This window comes from Stomoxys calcitrans, chromosome 2 (genome assembly GCF_963082655.1).
Source record: "Stomoxys calcitrans chromosome 2, idStoCalc2.1, whole genome shotgun sequence".
NCBI lineage: Eukaryota > Metazoa > Arthropoda > Insecta > Diptera > Muscidae > Stomoxys > Stomoxys calcitrans.
This window is the reverse complement of record NC_081553.1, coordinates 171,219,902-171,236,297: the sequence shown is the minus strand read 5'-3', so window position 1 is coordinate 171,236,297 and position 16,396 is coordinate 171,219,902. Positions and strand designations below refer to the sequence as shown.

At 38.2% G+C, this 16,396-nt stretch overlaps 1 protein-coding gene across 3 annotated transcripts in view; it reads right to left on the bottom strand.

Moving 5' to 3' along the window:
* Positions 1–16,396, bottom strand: part of LOC106081645 (G protein-activated inward rectifier potassium channel 3) — a 294,704-nt gene that overhangs the window by 60,439 nt on the left and 217,869 nt on the right. Inside the window, exon 1 of one of the 3 annotated variants that reach the window (XM_013243762.2) lies at positions 3,456–4,300. The exons of the other annotated variants lie outside the window; for them this stretch is intronic. Coding sequence (XP_013099216.1) covers positions 3,456–3,505 — 50 coding nt within the window. The 5' untranslated portion in view covers positions 3,506–4,300. Of the gene's footprint in view, positions 1–3,455; positions 4,301–16,396 lie in introns of those variants that run through there. 3 annotated transcript variants of the gene reach the window in all.

The following is a 16,396-nucleotide window of genomic DNA, read 5'->3' as shown; positions in this document are numbered from 1 at the left end:
CTACACCACCACTGTGGTACAGAGTATTATAGATTTGTGCATTTGTTTGCAACGCTAAGAAGGAGAAGAGTTAGACCCATTGAGAAGTATACGGATCGGCTTTGAATAACTTCCTGATTCGATTTAGCTATGTCCGTCTGTCTGTCTATGTATTTTTGTAATCAAGGTATAGGTCGCATTTGTTGTCCGATTTTCACAAAATTTAGCATAAATGTCTTTTTTGGTCCAAGGACGAAAGCTATTGATTTTGAAAAAAATCGGTCCAGATTTAGATATAGCCCCCATATATATCTTTCATCCGATATGCCCTTTTAAAGTCACAATTTTGGTGAGATCTCTACCAAATTTAGCAAGAAGTGTTTTTTCATCTAAATCGGTTCAGATTTAGATATAGCTCCCATATATATAACTTTCGTCCGATTTGACCTACTAAGGCTGTAGAAGGCACAATTTTAGCCCGATCTTTTCAATATGTGTGCAAAGTTGCCTAAAAATCGGTAAAGATTTAGATATAGCTCCAATATATTTTTTTATCCGATATGGTCTTTCAAGGCTGTAGCAAGTACAATTTTGGTCTGATCTTTACAAAATTTGGCATGAAGCTACTATTCCACGTCGTCATATGTGTGCAAAGTTCCATAAAAATCGGTAAAGATTTAGATAAAGCTCCCATATATATACTTCATCCGATATGGCCTATTAAGGCTGTAAAAGCCACAATTTTGGTTCTATCTCTACAAAATTTTTCATGAGATGGTTTAATTGACATACCAATATATGTGCAAAATTTCATCAGAATTGCATTAGATCTTTATATTGCTCCCATATCTTTCATCCGATATGCCCCTTTAAAGCTGTAGTAGCTACCATTTTGGTCCGATCTATACAAAATTTGTCACTTTTTTTTGACATCCCAATACGTGTGCAAAATTTCATCAAAATCGAATCAGATTTAGATAAAACTCCCATATATATCTTTTATGTATTTCGACTTTTAAGGCTGTAGAAGCCATAATTTTCCTATCATCGTAAGAAAATCGTATAAGGTTCTATTCGATATTTCAATAGGTATGCAAAATTAAAGTCTGACTAAATTTGGATATAAGTGCTATCTATGTATACTCGGTGGTGTAGGGTATTTTATGAATGCTGAAATCACTATTTTTATAGGTTACGCTTCACAAAATATAGAAAAAAATAAAGTTTGTGAAAATATTTTCATTATAACTCACGAAGTTTAATGGATTGTCTTTTGACATTGAGTGAAGAGAGCATAATACAAAAAGCCTATTAGTGGTAATTTAGTCTTGAAAGCGTTAAATTAACACAATACTAATATATGCATGTATATGTAATAAAGGGTGATTTTTTTGAGGTTAGGATTTTCATGCATTAGTATTTGACAGATCACGTGGGATTTCAGACATGGTGTCAAAGAGAAAGATGCTCAGTATGCTTTGACATTTCATCATGAATAGACTTACTAACGAGCAACGCTTGCAAATCATTGAATTTTATTACCAAAATCAGTGTTCGGTTCGAAATGTGTTCAAATTTTGACAAATTTTGTTCAGCGATGAGGCTCATTTCTGGTTGAATGGCTACGTAAATAAGCAAAATTGCCGCATTTGGAGTGAAGAGCAACCAGAAGCCGTTCAAGAACTGCCCATGCATCCCGAAAAATGCACTGTTTGGTGTGGTTTGTACGCTGGTGGAATCATTGGACCGTATTTTTTCAAAGATGCTGTTGGACGCAACGTTACGGTGAATGAACACATTTCGAACCGAACACTGATTTTGGTAATAAAATTCAATGATTTGCAAGCGTTGCTCGTTAGTAAGTCTATTCATGATGAAATGTCAAAGCATACTGAGCATCTTTCTCTTTGACACCATGTCTGAAATCCCACGTGATCTGTCAAATACTAATGCATGAAAATCCTAACCTCAAAAAAATCACCCTTTATATACAGTCGAATTTCTCTATAACGATCGATCTATATGGCAGCTATATCCAAATCTGTACCGATCTGGGTCAAATTGAAGAAGAATGTCCAAGGGCTTAACATAACTAACTTTCTCAAAATATCGGTGAAATCGGATTACAAATGTACCTTTTATAGGCCCAAAACCTTAAATCGAGAGATCGATCTATATGACAGCTATATTCAAATCTGGACCGATCTGGGTCAAATTGCAGAAAAATGTCGAAGAGTCTAACACTCTATCCCAAATTTCGGCGAAATCGGAAAATAAATGCGTCTTTTATGGGCTCGAAACCTTAAATCAAGAGAATGGTCTATATGGCAGCTATATCCAAATCTGGACCGATCTGTGCCATATTGCAAAAGTATGTCGAGGGTCTTCATTCAAGTCACTGTTCCAAATTTCGGTGACATCGGACAATAAATGCGCCTTGTATGCCTTAAATCGAGAAATCGGCCTATATGGCAGCTATATCCAAATGTCGACCGAACTGGGCCAAATTGAAAAAGGATGTCCAAAGGCGAAACACAACTTACTGTCCTAAGTTCCGGCGAGATCGAACAATAAATGCGCCTTTATGGGCCCAAAACCTTAAATCGAGAGATCGGTCTATATGGCAGCTATATCCAAATATGGACCGATCTGTGCCATATTGCAAAAGTATGTCGATTGTCTTCATTCAAGTCACTGTTCCAAATTTCGGTGACATCGGACAATAAATGCGCCTTGTATGCCGTAAATCGAGAGATCAGCCTATATGGCAACTATATCCAAATCTCGACCGAACTGGGCCAAATTGAAGAAGGATGTCGAAGGATGTAACACAACTTACTGTGCTAAATTTTTCGACGTCCATAGTGCGGCACCACTTTGGGGAGAAGTCTTAACATGGCAAAAACCTCACAATTGTCCCCAGTAGAAGGGGATAACCACCGTTGAAAAATTTTCTGATGTTCGAAAACATCAGCGTTCAGCGTCATAGGCGGACGTTTTAACCTCTGCGCTACGGTGGCCATTGAAGCCCTTGTTCTCCCACAATCGTCCATCATCACACTGATGCTTTTAAAAATAATCGTTGTCTTACTAAATTTTTAATAAAAATTCTCTATGAAATTCTGCAAATCAAACAAACAATAGACAAAATCACAAATAAATAGTTTATGTGTGAAAATTTCAACAGAAATATGGGTAGTCATTAATCATAAGAAATACGAAGAGAAACGACATCTGCCAAGACAAATATCTATAGAATGACAAATTGCCAACAAGTGGACCCGATACATCAGTGAAAGGAGAATAAAGTCAAAATGGTAATACAATTAATATTGACCAAATCTGTCGCAAATCAGCAAACAACAGACTGACTAACAGACAAACAGATATCGCACTAATTGAGACATCAGCTGTTAGTTAAGCCAAACCAAAAATACCCAGGAAAGTAACGAAATGATATGAAATTTCACACTTACTCATACATGGCATCGACCAGATCGCGTTCCCAAGTCATCAGGCGTTTCATTTTGAGCGTTGAAGTAGAGGAGACTGCGGGTAAGGGAGCTGCGGAAAGTTACTTGTTGCTCTATTTTTAGATGACACTCACTGTTGTGGCTGTGTACTGGAATGAATTGCCAACTTTTCCTTGAGCTTTCCCAAATCTAAAGGTAATTGGCAGTTTATGAAGTATTTTTTTTTTGTTTTGACCTAATGTTCACCTCCTATTTTTTTTTGTATTTATTTTACATATATTATAAAAAAAAATCAAAAATTTTTTGCCAAATTCTAATGATTTTTTTTTCTTCTAATTTTCTTGTTAATAATACTGTTGTGGCAATTTCGAGATTTTCTCTTTTCCTGCTCTTCGCTTAGCAAGAAATCAGCTGTGCTTCGGAATAATTGGCAAATTCACCCTGCTCATTTTAACCTATCACTCTCTTGATCACTGCTCTTGGGGAGCTGATGTTGAAAGGAGGAAGGCGGTCACAATAGCAAATGCGTTCTTTTTATGGTGGGATAGGCAAAAATATAGGAAATTTTACAAAATTTGCTATAAAACATAGTCGTGCTTTTTTTTGGTAAATTCTTGTTAAAATTTTTCTCACTAAAATACAGCCGAAACTTTATATTCTTCACGTTTTATATTTTTTTAAATTTCAATTTCATGGCGATTTTGTGGCTGCTGTTTAACACGCTCCCGCTGTTTAATTTCTTGTTTTTCCTTAGTACGAGTATTTGCCTCTTTGCCTGCGTTTGGCCTTAGAGCAATGAAAAGTAACGCAACAACACAACGCCCGAATTCGTTATGCCCGTCGCCTTTAAGACGTTTTATTTTAAACTGAAAAATTCATCCAACAGGTACGAATCTTTTATTGCTCAAACGCCCATTGGGAGCGACGACGCAACGTTAACGCTCACAAAACGCCAAAGAAAATCACAAAAACAATTTCGTCTACCACCACACCCAGATTGGGATGGGGGGGAGGGGTCGCGACATTCATTGGGAGAAAATAAGGCTGCAAATTAAAATAACTACACCATGGGCCAAATATCAGCGAATAAAAAGCAACCGAAACCGATAGAGGAGCGAACTGCAGCAGCGACGACAGCAGAAAAACATGTTAAGCTGTTGTGTTAAATCATTTAATTAGTGGACAGTGGCTTGAAGCGGACAACATTTTAAAAGGAGTTCGGAAATAATAAGAGCTGCGAAGTGATATCGGTCTAGAAGCAGCGGTTATTGTTCGTTATCGTTAAAATACCGATGACGATTACACCACAGCTTTTTACATATAACATATATGTCATTTAGCAGAGATGGTTGCCACATATCCTTTGCGAAAAATTCATAGTGGCCCCGTTACATTTTTTGGTTCTTTTATCGATTATTCAGCCATGAAATCAGATTCATTTAGAACTTAACCAGCAAGGAAAAGCAAAAGTCGAGCCGTGCAGTCTTTATAATACCCTACACCTACCCTATAAACACAAAGTGGGAGCTATATGTAATTCTGAACCACTTTTGATAGAGTTCGGCGAATGTTTCAGATTTTATTAAAATCCCCGTATCAAATGTCGAGCAAAACAAAAAAAAAGCAAGTAAGATCATGCTAATCATCTCATTTGTAGAGTTCTATGCGCGGTATCTCTTTTTAGACAAATAAAGAATATTGAATAGGAACTGTTATGCTATTGGAGCTATATCAAGTTATACTCCGATTCCGACCATATATGAATGCTGAATATTGTAGAAGTCATTGTGTAATACTTCAGTTCATTCGGATAAGAATTGTGCTTTGTAAGGGCTCAAGAAGCAAAATCTGGAGATAGGTTTATATGCGAGCTGTATCAAGCTTTTGATCGACACGTATGTTGAAGGTCATGAGAGAAGCCGTTGTACAAAATTTTAGCCAAATCGGATGAGAATTACACCCTCTGGTGACTTGAGAAGTCAAGATCCCAGATCGGTTATATGGCAGCCATATTAGATTCTATACCGATTTACGTCATACTTAGCACAGTTATTGGAAGTCATAACAAAACACCTCATGCAAAATTTCATTCCAATCGGATAAGAATTGCTCCCTCTAGAGGCTCAAGAAGTCAAGACATAAGATCGGTTTATATGGCAGCTATATCAAAACATGGACCGATTTGGCCCATTTACAATCCCAACTGACCTACACTAATAAGAAGTATTTGTGCAAAATTTCAAGAGGCTAGCTTTATTCTTTCGGAAGTTAGCGTGCTTTCGACGGATAGACAGACTGACGGACGGACGGACCATCAATCAAAAATATATATACTTTATGGAGTCTCAGGCGCATATTTCGAGGTGTTACAAACAGAATGACCCCCATCCCATGGTGGAGGGTATAAAAAAAACAAATATGTTCAAAATTTAATACCTACGAGCTACATCTGAATCGTTTCTGAACAAACTTATTATACCCTACACTACCACTGTCGTACAGGGTATTATAGATTCGTGCATTTGTTTGCAACGCTAAAAAGAAAAAGAGCTAGACCCAATGATAAGTATAACGATCAACTCAGAATCACTTTCTGATTCGATGTAGCCATGTCCACCTGTCCGTTTGGAGTCCATGTATTCTTGTAATCAAAGTGCAGATTGTATTTGTTGTCCAATCATCACGAAATTTTACGCATATCACTATTTTGGCTTAAGAACGAACTCTGTGGATTTTGATAAAAATCGGTCCAGATTTAGATATAGCTCCCATATATATGTATCGCCCGATTTGCACTTAAATAGGCGTAGTAGCTACAATTTTCAACAGATCTGCACAAAATTTGGCACGGATTGTTTTGTTACTGATTTCAACATATTTGCAAAATTCATCAAAATCGGTTCAGATTCAGATATAACTCCCATTTATATGTATCGCCCGATTTGCACTTAAATAGGCGTAGTAGCTACAATTTTTCAGCCGATCTGCACAAAATTTGGCATGGATTGTTTTGCTACTGATTTTAACATATATGCAAAATTTCATCAAAATCGGTTCAGATTCAGATATACCTCCCATTTATATGTATCGCCCGATTTGCACTTAAATGGCCCTAGTAGCTAAAATTTTCAACAGATCTGCACAAAATTTGTCATGGGTTATTTTGTTACTGTATCTTATTTGTATTTTAACACATCTGCAAAATTTCATCAAAATCGGTTCAGATTTAGATATAGTTCCCATATATATGTATCGCCCGATTTGCACTTAAATGGCCCTAGTAGTTAAAATTTTCAACAGATCTGCACAAAATTTGTCATGGATTGTTTTGTTACTGATTTTAACATATCTGCAAATTTTCATCCAAATCGGTTCAGATTAAGATATAGCTCCCATATATATGTGTCGCCCGATTTGCACTTAAATGGCCCTAGTAGCTCAAATTGAGCATTTGTGCGAGATTTCATCAAAATCGGTTCAGATTTGGATGTACCACCCATACATATTTATCGCCAGATTTGCACTTATATGGCCGTAGTAACAACCATTTTCAAACGATCTGTTTAATAGTCGGTTTAGATTTAGATATAGCTCTCATATACATCTATATTTATATATTGCCCGGATTTATAATTGTAGGGTAGGCGTAGGGTATTATATAGTCGGCTCCGCCCGACTTTTGCCTTTCCTTATTGGTTAGATATTGCGGTAGTCATCGAGGAAAACGTTGTTGAAAAGATTGATCAATATATGCATGCAATGGCCTTAAAAGTTAAAGTCGGGCAATTTACATATATGGCAGCTATATCTAAATCTGAACCAATTTTTATGAAATGCACCAGTAATATTAAGAGTCATAAGAAAATCCTTTCTGCTAAATTTCGAGTGAATCGGTTAACAAATGACCACTTTTTTGCAATATTTCTCAAAATCGGATACACTCCATTTTCTTTTTTCTGCGGAATAGACGTTTCTCCCCTCTCCACCCAATACCTCTCACTCGTCTGGTGCGTTGCTACAGATTGCAGGGTTGCTCTATATGCCGCATTCTTGGCGACAGTAGAATCTCGAGACTCTTAGTTGGGTTTCTTGGAGAGGCTTACAGTACACAAATACGGATTTCGCGACATTTTCCATGGAGTGGATAATGGTTTGCCACTTCGCTGTAACATTATTGGGACAAGGAGTGCTTTCATTAATCAGTTGGGTCAGTCGAGTAGAGTATGCCGTTAACATATTTTCTGTTTGCAGTTTTTCAATGTTCATGTACTCGAACTTTCCGAATCCCATCCCCGGAATGGGGTAAGATCAATCGCAAATCAGTGAAAAACAACATTGATAGATTGTTTTATTCAATGCAAAATTTGTTTGTATACGCTTATGTTTCGGAACCAAAGATGCCTCAACCATTACCCGAATTGATTTTACAAAATAATTCAAATACAAACTGCGTTAATAAGGAAATTTTTAGGGAAATCCATGATTGTGAATACCCAAGGTTCGGCCCGGCCGACTTATAACGTTTTTAATGGTTTAAGAAGAATGAAGATTTGAGTTTAAATGTGATTTTCGGTATATGATGAAACTAATATACCGAAAATCACATTGGGTGCATGTTTTATGTTACATTCGACCATTCCTTCAGGTTTTTTGTTGTAATTACATTGAAGTATTATGTAAGAATCCTAGTTATGGAAGAAAACTCCGAGAAGGAAATTATATGTCGCTATTTTTATTACTTACTTAAACAGAAGAAATAGAGAGTATATTTTTGGCATTACCTGAAAAAGGAAAAAAACAACAGAATGTTAAAGTTTTAAGAAACTGTAAATTTTTTAATAAAACTTTGTCTATGATACTTCCATAACAGCAAGAAAGAAGAAGGAATACATCGATTGCACATTGACAATTGATATTCGATGAAATTTCATCAGAAATAATAATTTTGTAGAGTAGTCTATTTATACCCTCCACCATACGATGGGGTAAACTAATTTCGTCAATTTCCGTTTGTAAAACATCCAAATATTGATCTGAGACTCAACATTTTAAGTCGATTACTCCTAACTTCCGAAAGAGTGAAGCTAGGCGCTTGAAATTTTGCACAAATACTTTATATTTGTGTAGGTCAATTGGTATGTAAATAGGTTCATGGTTTGATAAAGCTGCTATATAAACCGATATCGGATCTCGACTTTTTCAGCCCCTAAAGAGCGCAATTACAATCCGATTTGGCTGAAAGCTTGCAAGAAGTATTTTGCTATGACTTCCATGGTATGTACGTATGGTTCAAATCGGTACATAACCTGACATATACCGATCTTGGATCTCGACTCTTGAGCTAATAGAGAGCGCAATTCTCATCCGATTTGGCTTTGCATGGAGTAGTTTGTTATGACTTTCCACATTTTTGCTAAGTATGGTTTAAATCGGTGCATAACCTGATATAGCTGCCATATATTCCGATCTTGGATCATGACTTCTTAAGCACAATAGAGAGAGCAATTCTCATCCGATTTGGCTGAAATCTTGTATGAAATATTTTATTATGACTCCCAACAATTGGGCTAAGTATAGTTCAAATTGGTACATAACTTGATGTAGCTGCCATATAAACCAATCTGGGATCTTGACTTCTTAAGTCTATAGAGGGCGGAATTCTTATCCAATTTTGAAATATTCAATTCACTTATGGTCCGAATCGGACAATAACTTGATATATCTCTAAAAGCATAACAATTTTTAACCATTATTTTACCCACCACCGAAGGATGGGGGTATATTCATTTTGTCATTCCGTTCGCAACACATCGAAATATCCATTTCCGACCCTATAAAGTATATATATATTCTCGATCAGCGTAAAAATCTAATAAGATCTAGACATGTCCGCCCGTCTGGCCGTCTGTCTGTTGAAATCACGCTACAGTCTTTAAAAATAGAGATATTGAGCTGAAACTTTGCACAGATTCTTTTTTTTTTTTTCTCCATAAGCAGGTTAAGTTCGAAGATGGGCTATATCGGACTAAATCTTTATATAGCCCCCATATAGACCGATCCGCCGATTTAGGGTCTTTGGCCCGTAAAAGCCACATTTATTATCCGATTTTGCTGAAATTTGTGGCAGTGAGTTGTGTTAGGCCTTTCGACAACCTTCTTCAATTTGGCTCAGATCGGCGCAGATTTGGATGTAGCTGCCATATAGACCGATCCGCCGATTCAGGGTCTTAAGTCCATAAAAGCCACATTTATTACCCGATTTTGCTGAAAATTGGAACCGTGAGTTGTGTTAGGCCTTTCGGCATCTTTCTTCAATTTAGCTCAGATCAGTTCAGATTTGGATATAGCTGCCATATAGACCTATCTCTCGATTTAAGGTCTTGCGCCCATAAAAGTCGCATTTATTGTCCGATATCGCCGAAATTGGAGACAGTGAGTTGTGTAAGCCTCTTCTACTTTTTTACTTTTAGATATAGTTACTAAAAAGACCAATATTTTTTATACACAATTGAACAATGACTTGTTATATGTAATTTTTTACAATTAATTGTTAATGGTTTAGGTTGAATGGATTACTCACTATGAAAAGGTGAGTTCACTTGGAGCCAAGACTGGTCTATTGTAATACCTTAGTGAGACAAAAAGTGTGGACCAAAAGGAAAAGTGAAAAATGTGTATGTGAAGCAATTAAAAAGCCTTTAAGTTCGGCCGTGCCGAAGTTTGGATACCCACCACCTAGGGTATATGTAAATGTGGTTACCTTTTGTCATAATTCGGTGAGAATGCATAATTTATGCGCCCATAGCAGCTTTATTGAAATATGGTCCGATTTGGACCAAATTCGGAACGCACATTGAGTGGTCTAATAAGTACAAGTCATTGTTCAATTATTTCAAAATATTGGTTTTTTTGGTAGCTGAATCCAAAGATAGACCGTAAAATTTCAGCGAAATCGGACTAAAAAAGCGCCTTTTATGGGCCCATGACTTTAAATCGAGATATCGGTCTATCCAAATCTGGACCAAACTGAATAAGGATGTCTAAGGGCCTAACATATCTCACACAACATGGACGAAATCGGGAAATAAATGTGCTTTTTATGGGCCTAAGACCTTAAATCGAGAGGTCGGACCGATCTGAGCAAATTTCTACATTATTATTCTACGTACCAAACTTCTGTCAAACCCGTAAAAATTAAAGCTTCTAGGAACCGAACAAGGATGATCGAGAGACCGGTTTACATGAGAGCTATATCAGGTTATAGACTGTTTTTGACAGTAGATAAAACAGTTGTTGGAAGTCGTCACAGAACACTTTGTACAAAATTTCAGCCACATCGAACAAAAATTGAGGCTTCCAGGGGTTTAAAATCAAATCCGAAAATCGATTTATTGGGAGCTTTATTTAAACTTGAGCCGATATAGCCCATTTGTAATCCTAAACGACCTACATCAACATTAAGTATCATGTACAAAATTTAAAGCGGCTAGCTTTACTCGTTTGACCTCTATCGTGATTTCGACAGAAGGACGGACGGACGGACATGGCTAGATCGACTAATAACGTCGATCGACTAATATTCTTAGATGAATATTTCGAGGTTTTACAAACGAAATGACTTGATTAGTATACCCCCATCCTGTGATGGTGGGTATAAAAACCAAAAATACACATGGCTAATCTTTCGCTGCCGAAACCCTATAAACGTGCATTACGCCATAGTTTCCTTCGCGGGAAAGGAAATAATGCATATCTAGAAAATGCAAACGACGCAAACGGCATGACAAAGCAGAATGGCATGGACAGGCAAGGGATAGCTGCACCACACAGGCTGGAACATTGAGGTGTTCATTGCTGTCACGAGAAGCTTAGCTGCGAACGCCCGGTACCTGCAATGGGCGTCGCGGACAATCAGTGGTATGGAGCGGAGAGCCTCAGTGAGAGGCCGGCGGCACTGGCTCTTGCACAAATGCTGAGTGCTTATGATGCTCGATGTGACAAGGTGGGTTATTGCAAATTGCAAATTTTGCCAGTGAACATTCCACTAAGGAACAGGGCCAAACTTCTCACATATCAATGAGTGCAGTCCGATTCATGTTTAAGCTCAATGATAAGGGGCCGGCGTGCCGCAGTGCGACACCTCTTTGGAGAGAAGTTTTACATTGGATAGTACCTCACAAATGTCGCCAGCATTAGGAGGAGGAAACCACCGCTGAAAACTTTTTCTGATGGTCTCGCCAGGATTCGAACCCAGGCGTTCTGCGTCATAGGCGGATATGCTAATCTCTGCACTACGGTGACCTCCGATGTGGTATATTGGCGCCATTAAATAACCAATGGCCACCCTGTTCTCGCGGTGATCGGCCCTTTAGACCGGAACGAGTTCGCTCATCTACAGGAGCTAGACAAGGATCGCCACCTGCACATGAAAATGTGGCTATAACAACAACAGCAGAATTCTGCTTGCGGCATGTTCTTAGATAATTCTCATTTAACTACAATATATTCACAAACCCCACCAATCAGTCTATATGCGAAGTTCCAATCCTTTATCTCTATATAATTTTGCTATGCACAATTATCAAACAGGGCTGCCACCCCGAAAAACTTAGATTACGTTATGTTTACGTCGGAATCTGCCATCAGACTCACTTAGACGTTTTCGTGCATTGTGATGCCATAGCAAAAGGAGAAGGAAGATGCCTCTTAGTTCGTACCGTTGAACCATGCAGATCGCTTTAAAAAGCCCAGCAACTTGCTAATGTTCTTACAAGCGAATACAGAAAAGTTATCGAAGAAATGAGAACATAAAATGGAACTCCTTCTACCTGCTAGTGCGTAATACACAAACAGCAGATGTTTTATAATCTCCTCATCCTCAACGTCCTCACAACTTCTACAGAAGTAATCTTTACTTGCAGTGATTAGTCTGTCAGCGTAATAATTGATCAGAGAGTGACCTGTCATGCCGGACACTATGACAGAGACGTCTGTGCTAACCAGCGACAGCAGAGTGGTAGACCTCCACAAGTCTAGATTTGGCCACATAATTTTGGAGCGTTCACAACCTCAATTTTGTGGCTATCCGTTATTCGTTGACCTTCGGGCCTGATCCTAAACACTTATCTTGCATGTCGCCACAGACATACCCACAGATTCCCGATTCCCTGTTCCATTGCGTGAAAGTTCTGGCAAAATCTCACTTCATGTGAAGTCTAAATTTACTGCTCATACCACTGTTCATTCCGTCAGAATTCCGTCAAACTCACCGAGATAGAAAGTCAAAAGGCTTAGCTGTCATCGAAATGTGTGAACATATGTCATAGAAAAAACACCATCTACAACAATAGCAAATGCATGAAAATAATCGAATACCGCCCCACCGGTTATAAAAACTCAACAAAAAACAAAGAACAACAAAAACTCTGTAAAAAAACACTACACGGCATGGTATGACAAATGCCCGTGTGGCCATCATAAATATTCATTGTTGTGATTAAAAATGGAACAAAAAATTGAACCCCAACAATTTACGCTTCGTCAAACACTGTGGCCGACGAAAGCTTAGTACACGACGCTTTCCGCTCTGATAACATTTCAAACTGGAGTCCATCGCAGTGTTATGCCCATCATCGACACACGTCGACGTTTCTTTAAATGTGGCTCTAGCCTTCGCAACAATGTGACTCTCAGATTTTGGTACACCTCACTTAAAGTGCTGCAACATCTGATATTTGATGTAGTTTCCTCCTCTCAGGAGTGAGTTAATCCTTTATATAAAAATAAACAGACAACATATGGCTATGGGGCTTATGTTCTCCGACCAAAAAAAACACATGCAGTTTTTGTCTCAATGTGGCTGTTAAAAGGCAGGTCGGAGTCGTAATTTACATATTGGTTGCTCCATTTCCACGAATCGATATTCATGTTTGCCTTCAGAAGAGAATGAGTGCTTTACCTTTTATGCTGCTGCGTTACCGTGGCAGGAACTAAAATGAACTGATAACGAGGGTTATCTGATGAGTTGGGAAAATTTCCTTGCTGAAATGTTGAAGACAAAATTTTAATCTACTTGCCACCAAAGGTGCCACAATTGGCGAAGTCAGGCCATGTCCACTGTATAATACTCTACACCTACCCTATAAGCACAAAGTGGGTGCTATATTCAATTGTGAATAAATTTTGATGGCCCACGGCGGATGTTTTCAGATGGGTTATTAAACAATCCGTATTAAATTTCGAGCAAATCTGGAGCGAAGTCGACAACTTTTGGCAATTTTGGTCAATAAATGCGTTTGTAGTGACTCTAGAAGTGAAAATCGAGCGATGTATGACATACAATATATGCCAGCTAAATCTTAATCCGAACCGATTTCTATAAAATTCACAAGTTCACTTACGTAAAAGAAATGTTGTACCAAATTTGAAGACCATCAGATGGAAATTGTGACCTGTACTTTGAACACAAATTAACATAGACAGACAGACGGTCTTTTTTTCATTGAGCTGAAACTTTAATCGGACAGCGTTCCTCGCAGTTCCTTGATGGGATATTTGTTGCAAATTTGGAAATTTACAAGCAGGCCACTATAGTCTTGAAAGAGGAAGACGACCGCAGTTACAGGTAAAGGGCCGCCCTTCAACGCGAAAGTAGTCAGAAGGCACTACAGAGAGGAACTGAAGTATGCAGTCATCGGTTTGAGGCAAGATTCCATCAGAGCTTCGGTCCCAAACTAAGGATTTAGTTAACAAGCTGACATTAAAGCATGTGTTAAAAAGATATTCACGCCTTTTTATGTCGACTCACGTTTACGCACGATCACGAGACAATAATGTTACTCACGAACGACTCAAGCAAAAATCGCGACTCACAAAAAACTTGAGTATCACAGTTGAAAAAATATTTTTCGAGGAAGCGACAAATAATATTTTTTGCAAACGTCGTCGAAAAATAGTAGTAAAATGGGCGAAAAAGTAGTACTCTGCTTACATTGAGGAAAATGGCATAAAAAAGTTATATTAACAACCATTGAAACTATTATGGCTACCATTCACGGCATCATTTTTATACCCAACACCACCGTATATTCATTTTGTCATCCCGTTTGCAACGCATCGAAATATCCATTTCCGACCCTATAAAGCATATACAATATATTCTTGATCAGCGTAAAAATCTAGGACGATCTAGCTATGTCCGTCTGTCTGTTGAAATCACGCTACAGTCCTTAACAAGTAAAAGCGTGCTAAGTTCGGCCGAGCCGAATCTTATTACCCTCCACCATGGATCGCATTTGTCGAGTTCTTTTCCCGGCATCTCTTCTTAGGCAAACAAAGGATACAAGATTTGCTCTGCTATTAGAGCGATATTAAGATATGGTCCGGTTCGGACCACAATTAAGTTATGTATTGGAGACCTGTTTAAAATGTCAGCCAATGTCGAATAAGAATTGCGCCCTTTGGGGGCTCAAGAAGTAAAATAGATCGATTTATATGGGAGCTGTATCAGGCTATAGACCGATTCAAACCATAATAAACACGTATATTGGTGGTCATGAGAGAATCCGTCGCACAAATCAGGCAAATCGGAATTAATTGCGACCCCTAGAGGCTCAAGAAGGCAAGATCCCAGATCGGTTTATATGGCAGCTATATCAAGTTAAGAACCGCTTTGAACCATATTTGGCACAGTTGTTGAAAGTCATAATAAAATACGTTATGCAAAGTCAAGTCCCCAGATGGGTTTATATGGCAGCTATATCAGGTTATGGACCGATGTTAACTATTCTTAGCACAGTTGTTGAAAGTCATAACAAAACACCTCATGCTAAATTTCAGCTAAATCGGATAATAATTGGGTCCTCTAGTGGCTCAAGAAGTCAAGACCCCAGATCGGTTTATATGACAGCTTTATCAGGTTACGAACCGATTTGAACCATACTTGGCATAGTTGTTAGATATCATAACAAAACACGTCGTGCAAAATTTCATTCCAATCGGATAAGAATTGCGCCTTCTAGAAGCTCAAGATGTCAAGTCCCCAGATCGGTTTACATGACAGCTATATCAAAACATGGACCGATATGGCCCATTTAAAATCCCATCCGACCTGCACCAATAAGAAGTATTTGTGCAAAATTTCAAGCGGTCAGTTTTACTTCTTCGAAAGTTAGCGTGCTATCGACAGACAGATGGACGGACATAGCTAGGTCGACATAAAATGTCACGGCGATCAGGAATATATATACTTTGTGTGGTCTCAGACGAATATTTCGTGTTGTTATAAACAGAATGACGAAATTAGTATACCCCCATCCTATGGTGGAGGGTATAAAAATAAAGATATTGCGCTAAAACTTTACACAGATTCTTTTTTTGTCCATAAGCGAGTTAAGATGGGCTTTATCGGACAATATCTTGATATAGCCCTCATATAGACTGATCCGCCGATTTAGGGTCTTAGGTCCGTACGTAAAAGCCACATTATCTGATTTCGCTGAATTTTAAGACAGTGAGTTGCGTTAGACCTCTCGACATCCGCCTTGAATTTGGCCCAGATCGGTTCATATTGGGATATAGCTGCCATATAGACCGATCTCTCGATTTAAGGTTGTGGGCTCATAAAAGGTGCATTTGTTTTCTAATTTTGCCAAAGTTTAGGACAGTAAATTTCGTTAGTCCCTTCGACATCCTCCTTCTATTTGGCCAAAATCGGTCCAGAATTGTATATAGCTGCCATATAGACCGATCTCTCGATATAAGGTTTTGGGCCCATGAAAGGCACATTTATTTTCCAATTGCGTTGAAATTTGGGACAGTGAGTTGTGTTAAGCAATTCAAAATCTTTCTACATTTTGCCCCAGATCGGTCCAGATTTGGATATAGCTGTCATATAGACCGATCTCTCAATATAATGTATTGGGCTCATGAAAGGCACATTTATT